At 27.7% G+C, this 20,469-nt stretch overlaps 1 protein-coding gene across 5 annotated transcripts in view; it reads left to right on the top strand.

Annotated features, from left to right (window-relative positions):
- LOC130669806 (probable nuclear hormone receptor HR3) overlaps positions 1 to 20,469 on the top strand; it is a 113,525-nt gene that overhangs the window by 41,061 nt on the left and 51,995 nt on the right. Inside the window, exons 1-2 of one of the 5 annotated variants that reach the window (XM_057472890.1) lie at positions 13,397 to 14,411; positions 17,675 to 18,090. The exons of the other annotated variants lie outside the window; for them this stretch is intronic. Of the exons in view, the coding sequence (XP_057328873.1) occupies positions 17,967 to 18,090 (124 nt within the window). The 5' untranslated portion in view covers positions 13,397 to 14,411; positions 17,675 to 17,966. Of the gene's footprint in view, positions 1 to 13,396; positions 14,412 to 17,674; positions 18,091 to 20,469 lie in introns of those variants that run through there. 5 annotated transcript variants of the gene reach the window in all.

Here is a 20,469-nt window from a genome sequence, read left to right as displayed (position 1 = left end):
AAAAATTTTGTTGCTATTAAAAATTTTTATCTTGTCGTGCTGTTTGAACTGATAAACTTATCCCATCCTCTTCTACAAATTATAACTGAGCTTTATCGAACCGAAAAAAAAATTTCATTTGTCTCAAAAATGGTGTCTCATTTTGCCCAACATTACCCTTCATATAAATATTTTTTTTAATAATAATAAATTTGAAATTTCTATATAAGTAAATGTATACATAAAAAATAAGGATTTCTTGGCGCAAGAATAATTTTTCATTACGAAATTAAAACAAAAATTTTTTTAGGACTAGGAAAAATTTTTTTCTTACCGCGAAAGATTTTGTCTTGATTCAAAATAAATTTTTCCCGCCCCAAGAAAATTTTGATTTCAATTCAGAATGCAAAAATTTTCTATCGCTAAGAAATTTTTTTTTTCTGTATGTCATTTTTCAAAAAATAATTTATTTATTATTGAAAACAGTTAAAAAATTTTCATCGATTTTTGAGCCAATAATATGTGTTAAAAAAATGTATAGAAGAATAAAAAAAAAGGAAACTATCAGTGAATTGATAAAAATTTACCCACTGGTCATGCAGTAAATTTGACGTGTCAAATGAAACGAATCATGTTGTTATTCACTTCAATACATTCGTAACTTTGAAACGAATTGTTGTGTGTGGTCCACCACATAGAAATTTTAAATGGACAAACCAAACTATATGAATAAAAAGAGATCAAGAGTAAGGTCAAAAAAAAAATAAATAAATAAATGTGAACACGAAAAAAAATTTTCCAATCGAGCCGATACTACAGCATTTAACTCTACTGTGTAGACAAAAATACAATAAAAAAAAATTACTCCTTTTTTTTGTATTGCTTTTATCTTTTACTATTTTTTTTTTTAAATCTTTGACCGTAGCTCACCGTAAATTATTCTCCGTCCCCTGTCATTCAATCTTCCGTTTCTCCTCAGTTTCACTACACGCATTATCTTTAAGTGCGCTACCTGAATTTTTCACTGTACCAAAATTTAAATGCTTTGAAATAACGATTTAAATAAATGGACCGGCAAATTTTAGGAGAACGGGTTACTCGGTCTTGAAAATTATAATAAAACAATTTTTTTTTTTCAAATTTATGGGTGTCAAAGCAAGTAAAGGACAAAGAATATTTGTTTAAATTTAAAACTATGTTCACGATTGTAAAGATGCGGCGGTTATTTGGTCGCAGGTACTTAAGGTACAACTTGAGAAAACATCTTTCTTCATGCCACAATACCATACTGGTATTTATACTTTAAATTCTTCATTTTAAAGTATTTAAGTTGAAAATATTAAAATGTAAAACGAAAACCAACAGAACTTTAATTTTTTTTATTTGAAAATCGATTAATAATATTGATGAGCGGGTTCTTTTTTTTATTCGTTATATCATAAAAATAAATCACCGGCTTTTGGAATCGCTCTGAGTGCTTCGGGAGTGCATTCAAATAGTAAAAAAATTAAAAAAAAAGATTAATTTACTGATCTTTGATAAAGTAGTAGTAAAATTATTTAAAAACGATATAATGCTCGTTAAAATTTTTTCAAAATAGGTATAGGGAACTTATTTTCGAGATATTGAGTCAGTAAAAAAAAAGACTCTTTATCTGACTTTTTTTTCGATAGCCAACATTCAAATGATTTAAAAAGAAAAATGAACTCAAAAATTGAAGACTGAGTTAACGAAATATAGAAAAAAAATAAATTTTTAATTGAGACTCGTGAATTAAAAAAAAACAGTTGATGCTTTGAAGCAACCCTAATAAATTATGCACGGAAAAAAATGAACTATATAAATTGAGAATGACAAGTACACTGTAAAAAGAGCGGTGTTAAAAATGGACTCATTTTAACTCCGCCCGGTGTTAAAATAAAATTACACCGGTGTTAGTAGAGTAATTCACCGGTGTTAAAAATACCGGTGTTAAATCGGGGTAACCGGTGTAAAAGCGGAGTAAAATCGGTGTAAAAGGGGGGTAACCGGTGCAAAAACGGAGTAATACTGGTGTAAAAGCGGGGTAACCGGTGTAAAAGCGGAGTAATACTGGTGTAAAGGCAGGATAAACTGCGTCCGCTTGCACAGAAAAAACAGATATCTTGAGTCAAGAAAATATTTTTGAAGACAAACGTTTTCGGGAACCAAGTCGAGATTTTCTTGAGCCAAGAGAATTCGTCTTGGTTGGAGAAGATTTCAACTTTATCTGAGAAAATTTAGGTCTCCAAAAAAATTTTCTTGAATCAAGAATATTTACCTTCAGTCGAGAATTTTTTTTTTTGTGTGTGGAGTATTAACTTTAAAGATTATAATACACAAAAAATATCAGTTCTTTATGAAAATAATTAAAGAATATAATTTATTTACAAGTATAGTGATCGAGTAGGTAAAAATATTTACAAAGTGAAATATTTTAACAGCGGTAAAGAATATTTACACCGGCAGCGGCGTTATTTTAACACCGGAGATTTTTTTTTTAACACCGGTACAGAATATTTACACCGGTGGCGGCGTTATTTTCACACCGCTTTCGGTGTTGAAATTTAACACCGCCGATTTTAACACCTACACCGCTTGGACTTACCCGGTGATTTTTTATAGTGTAATATAATGATAAAGTGATCAGTAAATAGCATCATTCTAAATAGTAATTTTTTCATCTATGATCAAAAAGTTAATAATTACAGGATAAGTATGAAAATTTATTGTCTATGCAAGAAAAATTACTATTCGAACTTTAAAAATCGTAACTGATACTTAGAATATAGACGAAATTTATAAAATTTTTCGCTCCTTTAATTTTTTGCATTAGTGTATATACATATATATTTATAAAATGATGATTTATATTGAGCAATAATGTTGATACTTACCTGGTGGATACGTTAGGATACACATTACGAGGAGCTTTAGTATAATTTTATTTATCACGGTGACAAAATATTGATAGATGGATAGTAACAGGAGCGAAAGGGATATAAATGTTTATATATATTCCCTTCCACTTTATTTCCCTCACCTATTTTATTACCTCACGTTGTGTACAGTGTATTGAGCACTGTGTTCACATCAGAGCTATTTTCACGTGCAGCATACGAGCAATTATGCGTTTAAGTGAATATAATACCAAGAAAGAGAGTAAAATTATTATTTATTATTAATTAGTTTTATTATTCTTTCCTAAAATATTGAATACAAGGAAATAATTTTAACAATAATTATAAAAATAAATAAAATAACAAAAAAGTAAAATCGTGTTTAATAATAAAATAAATAAAAAAAAAAAATAAGAAAATGTGCGGGTGTACAACAGTAAATTTGTATATATATGTATAAAATAATGTATTTATATATTAAGTATATGTACATATTTGTACTGAGAGAAGAGTGTCAGCTTTCACGATGGATATTGCGTAATTAAACGATGAGCAAGCAAAGAACAACTACGTATTTTAGGTGACGTGAATTTAAACTACATACATATTTATTCATATTTATAAAGTATATTTTAATACTTTCTTAATTCTTATATTTTACATTATTTTTTTATAAAACCATATTTTATTACCGATTATCTTTAGTATTATCATTATTAAATTAACATTCACCAAGCTAATAAGTAAATACAATTAATAATTATTATATATATATTAATTGATCTGTATTCAATGTCTCGCTCACATAATTTAATTATTTTGATAAATTATAATTGCCTTCTTTCTATTTGATTTATTAACTTTTGTTTGCTTAATGCGTTTTATACTTTTTTAAATACTAACATATATTGATTGCTAATTAATCGAAAAATCATTGGAATTTTTATTGTAATTTTTCATACATTTTACATTGAATTCACTTATAATTTATTTTCAATGTCTAGACACACATAATTTTTTTTTATCATTTCATTTTCCAGACATTTATTTAAATATTTTATACAAGCCGGCATACTCGCAAATGATCTTAATTTTATACATTTTCATTTGAAATATATACATTTATGAATGTCGGCAATAATTTATGATAATTAAGTAAATTTATTAAAATTGCTACTCGTTTAAATAACAATTTTTGAGCATTTGAAATTACATATAAAAGTGAGACAAAATTCTGTAATACAAAATCGCTAGTTAGAAATAAAATTTACGCGATGATTCGATTGTTTGAAAAAAAAGTAAAATTGTGAGAAAGCATACGATCGTTTTTGGTAATCGCACGTAATAAAATTTTTATATTATTTTTAATACCTCATTGACAGCAGGTATTCTACTATCAGAAGATGGTTCTATTTTACGATCCATGGAGTTTTATTTTATTGATCAAGTCTATTAGATACTAAACAATAAATCAAACAGTACGAAAAATATTTTTAAGACTTATCTATATAGTAAAACTAGCAGTAGTTAAACTCACGTAGATCGTGTAGATCATCTATCTATAGGATTATGAAAATTCAAACTTTCAAAAGGTCCAATAATAATTTATGAACTTGTTATTTGAATGGTTTGTTTGAAAACCTCATAAGCCCAGTTTTTGGCCGCATGGTGTTTTTACCATTTTCGGATCATTTTTATGTCATCCCACCGTGTAGTGATGAGAGACTCCGTAACCCGGCGATTAAGTAAAAAATAAGCAGATGATAAAATGTCATTCCAGAAACACCATCAATGTGATGACTTATCGAGCTTAATAATTAAACAAAAAGTTATATTTAGGACGGACGTCAGGAAAAGATATAATTGATTAATTAGTACCATGTGAATTATTTATTTGAGAAATCCCGTAAGTCTAGATTCAATCGAGTAAAAATAATTCAAATTCATGCAGGTTTGGAGTACAAATAAATATCTACATGAAGAGAAATTTGTGATAACAATTACAATATGTTATGGGAATGGTTCCTATAATACATGGTAACCGGTTTTTTTGAAATTTTGATTATAGGAACGGCACCCATATATATTATAGCTATCATTACTATAATATTATAGTAATCGTTACCATAATATTATGGTAACAGTTACCATAACATTATAGGAACCATTACTATAACATTATGGTAACCATTACCATATATATGGTAACCATCACTATAAAATATGGTAACCATTACCATAATATTATAGGAACCATTGCCACATATATGGTAACCATTACTATAACATTATGGTAACCATTACCATAATATTATAGGAACCATTGCCACATATATGGTAACCATTACTATAACATTATGGTAACCATTACCATATATTTGGTTACCATAACCATATATATGGTAACCATTAGCATAATATATGGTAACCATTACCATAATATTATAGGAACCATTGCCACATATATGGTAACCATTACTATAACATTATGGTAACCATTACCATATATTTGGTTACCATAACCATATATATGGTAACCATTAGCATAATATATGGTAACCATTACCATAATATTATAGGAACCATTGCCACATATATGGTAACCATTACTATAACATTATGGTAACCATTACCATATATTTGGTTACCATAACCATATATATGGTAACCATTAGCATAATATATGGTAACCATTACCATAATATTATAGGAACCATTGCCACATATATGGTAACCATTACTATAACATTATGGTAACCATTACCATATATTTGGTTACCATAACCATATATATGGTAACCATTAGCATAATATATGGTAACCATTACCATAATATTATAGGAACCATTACTACAACATTATGGTAACCATTGCCATAACATTATGGTAACCATTACCATAATATTATAATAATGTTTACCATAGTATGATGGAAACGACTACCATAATATTATGGTAATCATTACCATAATATTTTCACATGCGATATGGGAACTGTTACCACAATGATGGAAATTGTTCCCATACTTATGGGACCTTTTCCCAGAAAGTATGGGTCTATATACCATAATTCCAAGTAATCATTACCATAACGGTATGGGATGATATTTCATAAACGTACTAGGAATGGTTACTATAAATTTTTCTCCGTGTAGTATTCGATTTATATGATTAGAAAATGATATGAATAAAAATAATTACCTAATTTATTATTTAATTCTATTTTTAATTAATTTAATTGAGAAAACCTTTAAGCTCATCGATTTGTTATTAATATTTTACACATTGTAACTTAAGAAACTTGGTATTTTTGTTAAAATTCATATAAACTGTAATAAATTTGCGGAGTGAACGCGATGATATTTTATTATTTAATTTCCTCAAAAGTGAAATTCATTCCGAGTAGGAGTTCATTTTAACAACAAAACTCCTTATTGAAATAAAAATCACATCACTTCGAAATCATTCTGCTGAAAAAAAATTCCCTATTAATTTCGCTTACGAAGTGATTTTTTACCATCTCCAGAACTCTGAGTGACCGAGTGAATCCGGATTGGAATAAAATACAGATTTATAAAAATAAGCTAAATAATAATTACACTGTTTTCAGTATTAACTCCATATTTTTTATAAAATGAATTCGCGACCTCTTCTGCTATAAAACTTTATGAAAATGTGTAAAAGTTAAACAGTTTGCTATCAAGACCGTCGAGATAAATAATTTTTCCATAACAATTGATATGTACTTTTGTTGGAATGTAGTGTTTGTCAGCGTTTAATAATATAAAAATTACAAGGCATTAAACTGATTTAGATATAAGCTATTTATTATTTTTATTTTAACTAAATGGTAATCGAATAAACAATCGCGAATTTTATTGGTACGTTGACCTCAACTGCATACTGCACGTTCGGGTGACGTTTTACTCCCGGAGAATGACTTGAGCTGTGAGCAGTCGATTTACATCTATCCTTTGCTTGCGGGTGAATGACCATATGTCGCGTATAACATGACGTTCATCAGCGAAAATTCTTTGTTTCAGATATAACCCTTTCTTCAATCTCTTTCTCTTTGTCTTTCTCTTTCACTCTGTCTATTATTCTCAACTACCATTTCTCGATCTCGTAACCTCATAACACACGACATATAAGATAATAGCTATGTAGTGTTACTGATTGCTTCAGCTCATATAATATTAGATGCCGGGCATAATTTTACTTTGGAAAAACAAATTATCTTCTTTCGCCAGTTAATTACTGTATAGATTATTTGCCAATTTAATGGAATCTTATTTCGGTAAATTTAAAAAGAAAAAAAAAACCTAAAGGTCAATAAACCTATTTCTCTTCCTTTCTCGTTATCATTTCCTCGTTTCTTATCTCGTCTTTCTTTTTTCACTTTTTTTTTAAATTTTATTTTAGATGATTGACATTGACACATTGAAAACTTTATTTAAATTGAGTAATGGGTATTTTTTCCCATGAAAATATTAAAATTTAATGAAGAAAAAAATTTAAAAAAATCTAATTTTAAATAAAATTTTACCTCTTGTTTTTTTATTTTTTCTCTAGCACAGTATTAGTTAATAATAGATACGGCAATGTCCAGAACACCCGGTCACTGATTGTGGCTCGTAAATTTATTTTCATAAAACCAGACAAACTGTAAATCCTATTTGAGAATCCCGACCTTGAAGGTCGTCCACCTAACTTTCTATATCATCAAAATTTATTATAAGATAATGTTAGTTTTTGAATATTTTAAATTATTTTTCAAATATTAAACGCGGGTAAATATTTTAATTTAAAAAAAAAAGTTTTTGACACTGTTAAAAATTGGGAGTGAAACTGGAGTGATTAAAGATTTTTTTAAAATCCGAATTCACTCCGTCACGTGGAGTTCTGGAGGTAAAAAAAAATCACTCCGCATACGGAGTAAAAAGGGAGTAATTTTTTAGCGGAGTAATTTCTGAGATCTGGATTTTATTTAAATCCACATTCACTCCGATTCGGAGTTTTAGTATTTTAATTAACTCTTTTTAGGAATGGATTTCACTCAGACCCGGAGTTGAAATATTAAATCAAACTCCAATTCAGAATGAATTTCACTTCGAGAAAATTAAATAAATAAACGGCCGTGTAAAGAAAATTCGTTCCAAAAAGATTCCAAAAAAGTTCCGCATACGGAACTTCTAAACATGAGACAGATTTGAACTTCGAATGGAATTTTTTTGGAACGTTAGTAATTTTGATAGTAAAAAAAAAGTTTTTGTGAGCAAATTTCGAGTCAAAAAAGGGCGTTTTTGGAATTTCATATGGACATTTCAAAAAAGTTCCAGAATCACCAATTTTGACTTTGTTATGGACTTTAAAAGGCATTCCAAAATCACTAATTTGCATCTTTTGTAGACTAAAGACGTTCCAGAAACATGTCAAAATAGTTCAAAAATCATTAATTTTGAATTTTTTATAGAACAAAAAAAACGTCCATAAAAAATTCCAAAAACGTCCTTTTTCGACTCTAAATTTGCTCATAAAAACTTTTTTTTACCATCAAAGTTACTACCGTTCCAAAAAAGTTCTATTCGAAGTTCAAATCTGTCTCATCTTTAGAAGTTCCACAGGCGGAACTTTTTTGGAATTTTTTTTACACGGGGTGTATTTACTTAGTATTTCAAAATTACTTATTACTTTAAACTATAAGACATACTTGCGCAATAATTATCAATCATCTAAACAATCAATAACTATATTTTTATTTATGTTATATTTTTAGACTTAAAGTTTACACATAAATGTAAAAATTAAATGGATGAGTCATAACATAAAGGTCGGGAACAAATGTCTACGTAATTTAAACAACATTAAAAGTCATCTCATAGTTTTAGTATGTCGTGATGTTAAGATAGTGACTTATTATATGTATATATATATATATACAGCCACGACTTACATATAACATATAACATATAACTGTAAATCCATAGTGTAGCAAGCAAGCCGTGAGGTTAATGACCCTGGGCCACAACCGAAAACTGGCAGACAATCAGGTTCACGATAAGCGTCATGACGCCTTTACTTGTCAAAACGTGCGATGTTACATTATTGGTTGTGTACAAAACTATATACATATATATCTATGATATACACTGTTCTATTTATAAAAAAAAAAATTACACAATTATAAAACCCTTTTTTTATAATTTACAATTTTTTTTATCATGCATTTTTTATTCACCATTTAATTTTCTATAAATAGTTTATTATTTTATATAAAGATCAGTATTCTTATCTATATAAATGTAAATTAAATTAAAATTTTTTAAATATAATTATTCATCAATGCTGAGATTTATGAATTTTTAATTTATAAATGATTCATAATTACATTAGAAATTATTGGCAGTTCGTGTTTGATAATAAAAAAAAAAAAAAAAAAAAAAAGGCCAAGATTAAAAAATTTTTTTGGCAATCGTTGAATTTTTTGTGTACTTTTATTTTACAATCTGTACACGCGTTTATCGTCTATTAGCCGAGAATGGGTTTCTAAGCAAAAAATAAAAAAAAAGTCAGCACAGGTCGTTGACAGCAACATTAGGAACTAGCCTTAGATAACTGTAATCTGTCGAAAACTACCGTGACACGAGTAAAATGAAGGACCTCTACACTATAATACAAGTTCTTGGAATAGTAAAGAAGTAATTTTGTTTTTACATATATGTGTATTCAATTTTTTACAGTAATATATCACGAGTATTGATTTTACTAAAATAATACTAAAACTTATAACATTATTGTTTATAATTAATTAATTAATTTAATTATGATCAAAGAAACAAAATTTTATACGAGTGTGAATGTGACAGACATCAGACAAATTTTTTATTATTAACAAATAGAGTAAATAATTTTAAAAAATTTATTTTTAAAAAATGCACTTATTAATTTGAAAATTTTTTAAATGCGCGTTTTTTTAAAATTTGATTTTATTAATTATTTAGTCTATTTATTTATATTATTTTCCTGATGTTTGCTACATTCACACTCATAATTTTATGCCGAAAAAAAATATACACTGTAAAAAATCACCGGTGTAAGTCCAAGCGGTGTAGGTGTTAAAATTATCGGTGTTAAATTTACCCCCGAAAGCGGTGTGAAAATAACGCTGCTATCGGTGTAAATATTCTGTACCGGTGTTAAAATAACGCCGCCACCCCGGTGTAGTTATTCTGTACCGGTGTTAAAAAAAAATCTTCGGTGTTAAAATAACGCCGCCACCGGTGTAAATATTATAGACCGGTGTTAAAATAACGCTGCCGCTGGTGTAGTTATTCTGTACCGGTGTTAAAAAAAAATCTTCGGTGTTAAAATAACGCCGCCACCGGTGTAAATATTCTTTACCGGTGTTAAAATATTTTACTTTGTGAATATTTTTACTTACTCGATCACTTTACTTGTTAATAAATGATATTTTTTATTAATTTTCATAAAGAACTGACATTTTTTGTGTTTTACTCCGCTTTTACACCGGTTTTACTCCGCTTTAACACTAGTATTTTTAACACCGGTGTATTACACCGGTGTAATTTCATTTTTACACCGGGCGGAGTTAAAACGAGTCCATTTTTAACACCGCTCTTTTTACAGTGTGACAATTTATTATTTTTCATTGTACTGATTACATTATTCATGTAAAAAATCTAAAAAAAATACATACTTATGTATCAAGTATCGATCTATCTCCTTGTAAACTATAACTGTATAAAACTTTAACAAAAAATTTATTCAAAAGAAATAGAACATGTATGAATTAATAAAAAAAAAAAAAACCCTTTTTATATATTCACAAAAGCATCAACAACCAGATGTTTAATATTACATTAATAAAAAGTTCATTCCACCTTTTTTGATGACGACAATATCAATTTTAGGTGGCATTTCCTCAATAAAATATGTATTTATCAATAGATGAATTTTTAAAAAAAATATATGAGTATTTTATCCCACGATCTTGATCCCCAAACTCGATCCGTTTGATCGCGAATTAAAAAAATATACCTAACGGCTCTCTGAAATATCCAATGACTGCTATTTTACCGCTAGGTTTTTTTTAAAAAGATTTTTATATAGAACTATACCAAGTTCTCGAATTCATCCATATGTTTTATTTTCCACCCCCAATCTATCCATTTTGTTTTTTTTCTCTTTTTCTTTAACTTAAAAATCTATATATATATAGTGATAGTCAGCCGTAAAACAGTATTGTCAAGTTGTCGACGGGACTATGGGCTCCTTGTCGACAAGCACGAATTGACTAGGCATTGTTAAAGAGGGACTCTTTATTCTAAGCAGGTAGCTTCCTCAAGACTTGCTTCAATGCATCCCCTTCATTGCTACTCGGTATACCCTACAATCCCTACTACCATCATCTTACCAACTACATATATATATAAATCGATCCACTGCCTATCGATCCATTGAGCAATCACCATCATATCTTCAAGATATACATACTCGAAATATTTCACCACTTCATATCTACTATCTCAAATATATTATTATTGTTATTTTTATTAAATATTGTATATATATATATATATATATATATATATATATTAATGTTTTAGAATTTCTAGTACAACTAATATAATTTCTAATAAATTACCCTTTAAATATAAATATGAAAATGCAGCCATTTATTACACTGAAAAATCAGGAGTGAATACGAACTTTATTTAAATCGGAATTTACTCCGTCACTCGGAGTTCCGGGGGTAAAAAAAAATCACTTCGTGTGCAAAGGAAGTTTATTTTCAACAGAGTAGATTTCGGAGTGCTGGAGATTTTATTTAAAATCGCATTCACTCCGATTTCCCTTATTAAGAAAAATGATTTACTCCATGCTAAGTGTATATTTATATATTAGTCGATTCAAATTATTTTAAATCATTTCAAATTGTTTTGAATCATTTCAAATCATTTTCCTTAATCAGGGTTAGAAATTTAATATTAAAATAAACTCCCCCTTGGAGTGAATTTATACCAAGTGATTAATTAAATAAAAAATCATTTGGATTAACTCTGTGTTCACTCCGCAAATCTTTTACAGTGTATTAAAAAAAAAATTTATTTAAATTAATAATTTTTTTTTTTTATATATCTTATAGGGTAGAAGTACCATTTGTGGCCACTGCTCCATTTTTGGACATTTAATACTTTATTTTAAATAATGAAAACGTATTAAAAAAAAATTAATTATTTTGTTGCGTATTTTACAAATTATTTTATTCAAAATTTCTAAGTGGCTAAAAATTTCACTTCTACCCTATATATATTTGTATGTATATTTTTGCATCGATTTATTTTTAGTATTTTTTAAATATAAAAAATAGTGACAATACTTATTCACTTTTTGCTATTTATTAATTATAAATATTGTCTATATGTGACGTTAATTACCACCGTCTTTCCATTAAAAATTAATTATATTCACGTTTATTGCAAAGACTATATTAAGTACATTTTAAACGCATGCCACGAGTTTTCTATTATAAATATTTCATTAACATTATTTTTTTTAATTCCAAAAAATATTTGAATTTCATGTTATCTATATTAATAAATAACAAGACATTTTGTCGTCTTACAAAAATTTTTATTAAAACTTACAGTACATAAAAGTTTGAGAAGATTGAGTAATTCATTAATTAAATGAATGAATTTTTTAAAAATCTGTTATTAATAAATTGTAATTAAAATCATCAAATGAACAATCATTAAGAATCATTAAGAAATAAAGTTATAGCGTTGAAAATTGAATTGACGGGTGGAGATAATGCTAGTTACATAAATTTAATTAAATCTAATAGTAATTTTTATGTTTTAAAAAAATCTATAAATAAATTTTTCGTAAAAAAAAACAGTTTTTTTTATTAAACTGCTATCAAAAAAAAATTATGAATGAACCATCATCTTATTCAATATATATGACATCTGTAAATTGTCCGAATAATATTAAGCTTACCCTCATGTCATCTTCCACATGAGAATTTCATTCAAGTGAACCCTCTCGTTCCCTCAAAACGACTGTGCTTTCCCTCAACTCTATAAAACATTACATAAAGCTCTCTGTCTCTCTTTCTCTCTCAGTTTCCCTCTTTATTGAACGACGAGGGGCTGAAAAGAGTATATATAGTAAAACTAGTATAACCTACCCCAACTGTGATCCTCTCAATCCTTCTTTTTCCTCAGCATCATCATGTCTTCAGTAGTTTTCTAGTCTTCAACACGTCACTTCACCCTTCTGGCTACCCTCTAAGCTATTTAATCCTCTTTCTCTTTTTCTCTTTGCCCCTTCCTCTCAATCTCCCTTCCCCTTTACAATAACTCCTGTCTACCTCTCTTTTACTTATTCACTGACATTATTTTTTCTCATACTAACGCTTGAGGAGAAAATAATGGTGGGGCTGTCTGGTCTTGCGCCGCACCAGTCAACCATCAGCTACGGTCGTGTAAGAACCGCATATACCAGAACTAAATTTCTACAGCCAACATAACAGACAGTCTTAACTTTTACTGTCGTATCGTCAGTACCATTATTAATTAACCGGTTAATTTAAAAATATTTATTCAAAAACTCTGTTACCACACGAGTTTTTAATTTTAAATTTGAATTTAAAACTTTGCTCCAAAGGGTGGGAGTTGATTATTTTTAAAATTATTTATGTGAAATGTGTAAAGACAAGTGTATTGTAACTGTGTTTAGAGAATTATATATATATGTTTTTTCATATATCGAGAGTCAGGGAAATAAGTATGTAGAAAAAGAAAGATAAATATAGTTATATATTAGTTAGGGGACAGAGTACGATTGCGCGCGCGCATCTATTATATTGAGGAGATAACAAACATAACGTGCGGAGAACAGACGCCAGTGAGCGGGAGTTACGAACAGTACACTCGTGTGTTTATACCATTTATTAAATGATGATTAGTAGTACCTGATACTAGTGAATTTATATATTTTAGATTAATTATAATTATCATTAGTTAATTAATTATTTAATATACAACTTTAAGTGTGTGTTATTTCCAACTAGTGAGACGATAGATCTTCATATATACCTATATACATATTACATATATTTATTTAATAAATAGAATAACACAAAGGCTGTGAAATTTTAAAAATCATGGCTTATAGTTTGATTAATGATAATTAATGTAACATATTGTGAAAATTTATGTTGATAAAAAATATTTATTTGTGATTTGAGGTATATTAAGAATCGTTAAAAGTGATAGTAAACGAAGTTATCGTGCAGTTACGTATACATATATATTTATCAACGACCATTTTCAACGGGATTAATCTGTGATTCAAGTGTGTTCTATTAATCAATAATAATAATATTTATAAACAAGTGATTTTTAGTTTTACTATAAATTATTTTTAGTATCTACCGTATAGTGAATTATTTTAATTTATTCAAAAGTGCCCGAAATAATATTATTGGTGGGTTACATAAATTTTTAAATTATCTTTTATCATTTATTTTTAATTGTTTCTCGATTTTTACATTTAATATAGGGAAAGGGGGGCAAAGGGGAGGCAAATACGTTAAATTTTTTTTTTTTAATGGTATTCAAATTAAATGAACAAAAATTTCGGCTGCCGTTGAAACGAAAAAATTTAAACTTTGGCGGGCAAAATGGGGTACCCCCTAAAAAAGGTGAAAAAAAAATTTTTGCATATTAAACAAAAAGATGCAAAAGAAAAAAATTTTTTTATTCGTTTTTATCATAAAACAAAAGCCATTAACATTTTTCGACTGAAACTCGATTTTTGAAAAAGTTTTACAAAAAATATTCAAAAACATTTAAAAAATTAAATTGTTTTTTACAAAATTTTTGGGGTACCCGTTTTACCAACCCTACCCCCTTTTGCCCCCTTCCTCTCATAGACTTCATATATATTTATATATTTAAACAGACACTTGCTTCATCATTTTTTTTTCCCGCGGCTCTCCCCCCCCCTTTTTTTCTACTATTGCCTAGTTATGGAAATTATTAAGTAATTTACTCTGAACACGCACACGCATTTTATATTTACAAACCTACATATGCTGCATTACTTAATTTTTAAAGACGTATATATTTATATATTAAAAAAAAGCCATAAATATTTTAAAAAAATAAAAAATTCGTTTAATATTTCTACAAAATCGATTGAGCTTAAGCTTTTCACAGCGAGAAAAGTCGCGAATAAAAGAAATATAATACTCTATATGATGAAAAAAAAAAAAAAAAATAGATACTTGGCTCTAGCCGGCTAGAGTCAGTACAACGTCGCGAAGCCGGGTCTATATACTTCCGTGGCGTCGGTGGCCGCCTCGTTAAATCTACTATTACTATACACACAGAGCTAGTATAGGCTACGTGTACACGACCTAAATAAGATGCGATGCCCCCGCGGCTAAAATAATTCATACGAGTAGAGTCCCTGCGATGCGCTAAGCGATGCAACGCTTCCGCGCCTCACGACCTTTTTTTTAATGAATATCTCAAAATATAAATTATACAAAAAAAAAACTTTTCACTCCTATACCACTTAAAATACATTTCTATTCAAGCGTTAAAATTTCCACCGTTTTTTTTATTTTTAGTTACGAAAAAAAAAATTCAATTTAAACAAATTATTTTATTGCCTTTAATTTAAAAAATATATATTTTATTAACCCGATAAGGGTCGAGCTTACATAATAAATTCATATATAAATGAATAAATAATTTAATAATATATTAATAAAAAACGTATATAGCGAATGTGAAGTTGTAATTAAACAAGTAGACTATATATAAAACAACACAGCAGTGGGTCAAAGTGGGTCGCGCGAGCGCCTAGGATCGAGCTTTAAAGGTCCCGATAGTCCACGTGGCTGGGAGTGAAGTGAGAAAGAGAATAAGAGTGAATAGGAGTCCGGCAACTCGTCCTGGATTCGCGCGTTGGTTTCACTTTCCATGAAGCGTGCCACGACCGAGTTTACCAACGCTCCTGTTCAATTTCCTCGTCCCTGCGGTTCGCTGCGGTTAACTGATAAGGGTCTCTTTTTACTACCTTTACTCCTATTTCAACATTTTATAAATCATTATAATGACCATGCCTTAATAATCTACATCCATGTCTGTGTAGTCCTTTTTTTCTATTCAACGTCTGACCAAATTTGACTTTCACTACTTGTTCGATCATTTTAAATAAAAATATTTATGACGAGTGCGATTTAAATTTTAATTTAACAATACAGTTTAAATGTATTTGTACACATATGTATATATTCGGTATATAGAGATATAGATATAGATACAACTGTTAGGTTACATGAGAAGTAGATTCCCGTGCCAGATGCCTATAGTGTGTATATAGAAATACAAACTCAACTATAAATGCACGTACCGTGTTGTATTCGAGTGCACACGGTAGTGCACGTGTAGGTTTAGTTGTAGTTACTTGTACCCGGCAACCAGCACAGTGGGAGTTACGCCCTGAAGAGGACCGTGGTATAGGAGGCAAAAGCAACTAGGTAAAGTAAAGGAGAGCTAGACTTGCTTGGTGGTCGCGCGTGAGTTTCTATTCGCTCGATACTCAAGTGTACTTATACTCCACGAGCTTTTCAACTTGCGCGGACTAGTACTGAGTTTTAAAGGGAAACCATCTGAATAAAAAATTTAAAAAAAAATTGCACATTTTTTAAAAATATATTTTGAAAAAAAAAAGTCGGAATGTTGATTACAGTTTTTTCACTGTCATCTCATTTATTATTGAGTAGTTTAATTATAAATGTGTCGATCTAAATTAAACAAATTTTATTGTTGGGTAAATTTTTTTTTTAAATTAATAAAATATCATTTTTGGTAATTTTATAGGGGAGGGAGGGGCAAAAGGGTACTTAAGGAAATACCAAGTTTTCGAGGACTCAAATACGCTAAATCTTTTTTTTTTAATGATATTCAAAGTAAATAGAAGAAATTTTCAGTTACCGTTGAAAAAAAAAATTTTTCATTTCTGCGGGCAAAGTGGGGTACCCCCTAAAAAAGGTAAAAAAAAATTTCTGGATTTTAAACGAATTTGATTGAGTTGAATTTTTTTGTAAGTAATTTACATGAAGAAAAATTATATTTTACATGTTTATTGGATACAAAAGAAGAAAAAAAATTTTTAATAGTTTTTATCATAAAACAAACGTCATTAATATTTTTCAACTGACAATTTATTTTTGAAAAAGTTTACCAAAAAAAATTCAAAGTAACGCTTAACTATATTTATGAAAGTGATTTTGGAATGTTTAAAAACCATTTAAAATATTAAATTTTTTTTTATCAAATTTTGGAGATACCCCGTTTTGCCCCCCTTCCCCTATACATATACATATACATATATATAGGCCTCGAAGCTATCGACAGAAATGAAACAAACGAATTGTATTTATTGTGGTACAACGCATATTGTTCAAGAGGCATATAAATTGCCTGGGGGTAGTTATCCTACTTTTATAAGAGTTACTAACTATATACTCATATATTCATAAATATAATAAAAAAAAAAATATTTATATACCCATATGTAGTGACGCGTGACTGTATGAGTACTTTTATATACTTGAAGTCCTTTTTTCCGCTATTTTAAAATCACAAATCATTATTTCAAACAGTAAACGAGAAACAAATAAAAAAAAATTATTTTTTTTTAAATTATTTTTTTAATGTAAATTATTATTTCAGGATTATAATGATAATGATAAAATTAATAATCATCGATGCGGATCGTAAAAAAAAGTAAAATAATATTTATTGTGAAGATAAATAAAATTTTGAAAAGCAGTGATTTAATTCGCGGTGCTGGATCGCCGCTATTGTGACATGTGACATATTATTATAATTGAAATAAGTTAATTAATTAATTAATTAATTTGTAAAAGAAAGATTAATAGTGATACTATACATACGTATATGTACCCGCGCGTGAAATTCATTTTGGAGTACGAGGACAAGCACGGTCACCACGGCGTTCAACATGTTCGAAATGTGGAGCGCGGTGAGTTCCAAATTGGAACACTCCGCGACTTCCTCAGGTTCGCCGCTACCCCTTACATCACATACACTTCAAACACCTCATACATCTTCAGGCAGCATAAAAGGTAATAATTAATAATAATCGTTTAATGAATAATTAATAAATGATATGATCCTGAAGTCAGCAGACGGTTCACAATTTTCGGATTTATTTTTCAACAATTCAATTTAAAACGAAAAAAAACTAAAAATATGCACATGTAGAAAATTTTCAAAACTACAAGTGCCATTTTTTAGTTTTTTATTTTCTTCAAATTTAATTGTTAAAAAAAAAAACAAAATATTTAATTGTCTGCTAACTTCAGAATCATATAAATGATCCTGAAGTCAGCAGACAATTAGTAATGTTCGGATTTTTTTTTTAGCAAAACAATTATAAAAAAACAAAAAATAAAAATATGCATACGTCGAAAATTTAAAAAACTAAAGGTGCATTTTTTTAAAATATTTATTTTTTATAATTTATGATTTTTAAAAAAATCTAAAAATTATTAGACGTCGGCTAACTTCAGTATCATAATTAATAAACTATTAAATTAAAAAAAAAAAATTAAAATTAATTATCAGTGTGAATGCAATGAGTGTGAATGTAGCGGACATCAGACGAATTTAAAATTCGTAATAAATAGAGTAAATAATTAAAAAATAAAATTAAAAAAAAATGCGCATTTAAAAAATTTAAAAATTATTAAGTGCATTTTTTTAAATTATTTACTCTATTTATTTATAATTTTGAATTTGTCTGACGTCTGCTACATTCACACTCATGTGAATGCAGCATGACAATAAAATTAGCAGACATTTAACAACATTTTGATTTTTTTTAACAAAAAAATAAATATTAAAAAAAAATTTTGAAAAATTGCATGTATAGTTTATCAAATTTTCTACATGTGCATTTTTTAAATTATTTATCTATATTAAAAAATTCATTTCAATTCCAAATGTCTGCTAACTTTTCTGTCATGTCATGAATGCAGACATCAGACAAATTTTAAATTATTAATAAATAGACTAAATAATTAATAAAATAAAATTTTGAAAAAATGCGCATTTAAAAAATTAAAAAATTAATAAGTGCATTTTTTAAAAATATTTTTTTAAAAATTATTTACTTTATTTATTTATGATTAAAAATTTGTCTGTCTGTTACATTAACACTCATAATTAATTTAAACAAAAATAATTAATAGATTTCAATTAAATTAAAAAAGTTAAAAATAATTTATTTTTATAAAATTAATATTTATTAAATTAAGTAATAAATATAATTATTATTTATTTTTTTTTCTTTATCTCAATATTTTTTTAAATTTATAAACGTGATTTCGAAATTAACATCGATTACAAACCGGTCCACCGCTAAATTTAAGATACCAATGAACTCTTTCGTATACTTTCACTAAAAAAAAGTTTTAACAAAATATATGTATATATTTATATATAAAAAAAAACCTGCAGACACAATGATCTTTTAATTCCATGTATTGATATTTTTTTTTTTTTTGAATCTTTTGTATCCATTAGAAATGACATCTCAGAAATAGGAACGGTAACTTAATTATCGGTTTTTTGATAAAAATCGTCTAAGTATATTAAAGATTATATGAGATTAAATTGTACCTATTGATCTAAAAATGAAATAATATACAACTCATTGATATATAAAAATATGTATTTATTTTTAAAATTATAATCATTTTTACAATAAATAGTGGAAAATATCAAACAAATTATAATCGTAGATAAAACTTTGTTTATTTAACTTTTATATCTCGATGTAATTTATAAAATATATTTTATATGTACATAAGATCGAAGTAGGTCTTGATTTGGAAAATTTTGTTAATTCACTTCGATAAAGTACACTCAGTCTAACTATTTTATTTTATAGAAATTTATTATTTCTAGATATTTGTTATTGTTACTAATGATTACACTATACCTCAGGCATTAATAAATGATATACATTTAGGTCGCATAGTTATCAATAATTGACTACTTTTATATGTATTGGAAACAAAATTTAATTACATCAGTTTTTTATCGTACAAAAAAAAATAATACTTTTATCTCTAATGATTTAATGTTTAATTATTTTATATTAATGATTCATTTATGTTGTCATCAATTCTTTTAATATTGATTGATATTCTCTACACTGTAAAAATTGTCAGTGAAATCGAAGTAATTACGGATTTTATTTAAATCCGAATTCACTTCGTCACTCGGGGTTCCGGAGTTTTAAAAAAAAATCGCTCCGCTTACGGAGTAAATAGGGAAATTTTTTTTTTCCAGAGAGATCTGGATTTCATTCGAATCTGGATTTACTCTGCTCCGGATTTACCCCGCGTTCACTCTGCTAATTTTTTACAGTGTATATTGTTAATAATAATAATAATAATTAGTTTATATTATTGATTTATTGACACATCGAAATTATC

This window comes from Microplitis mediator, chromosome 6 (assembly GCF_029852145.1).
Source record: "Microplitis mediator isolate UGA2020A chromosome 6, iyMicMedi2.1, whole genome shotgun sequence".
Lineage (NCBI taxonomy): Eukaryota > Metazoa > Arthropoda > Insecta > Hymenoptera > Braconidae > Microplitis > Microplitis mediator.
This window is presented reverse-complemented; position numbering and strand designations above follow the sequence as displayed.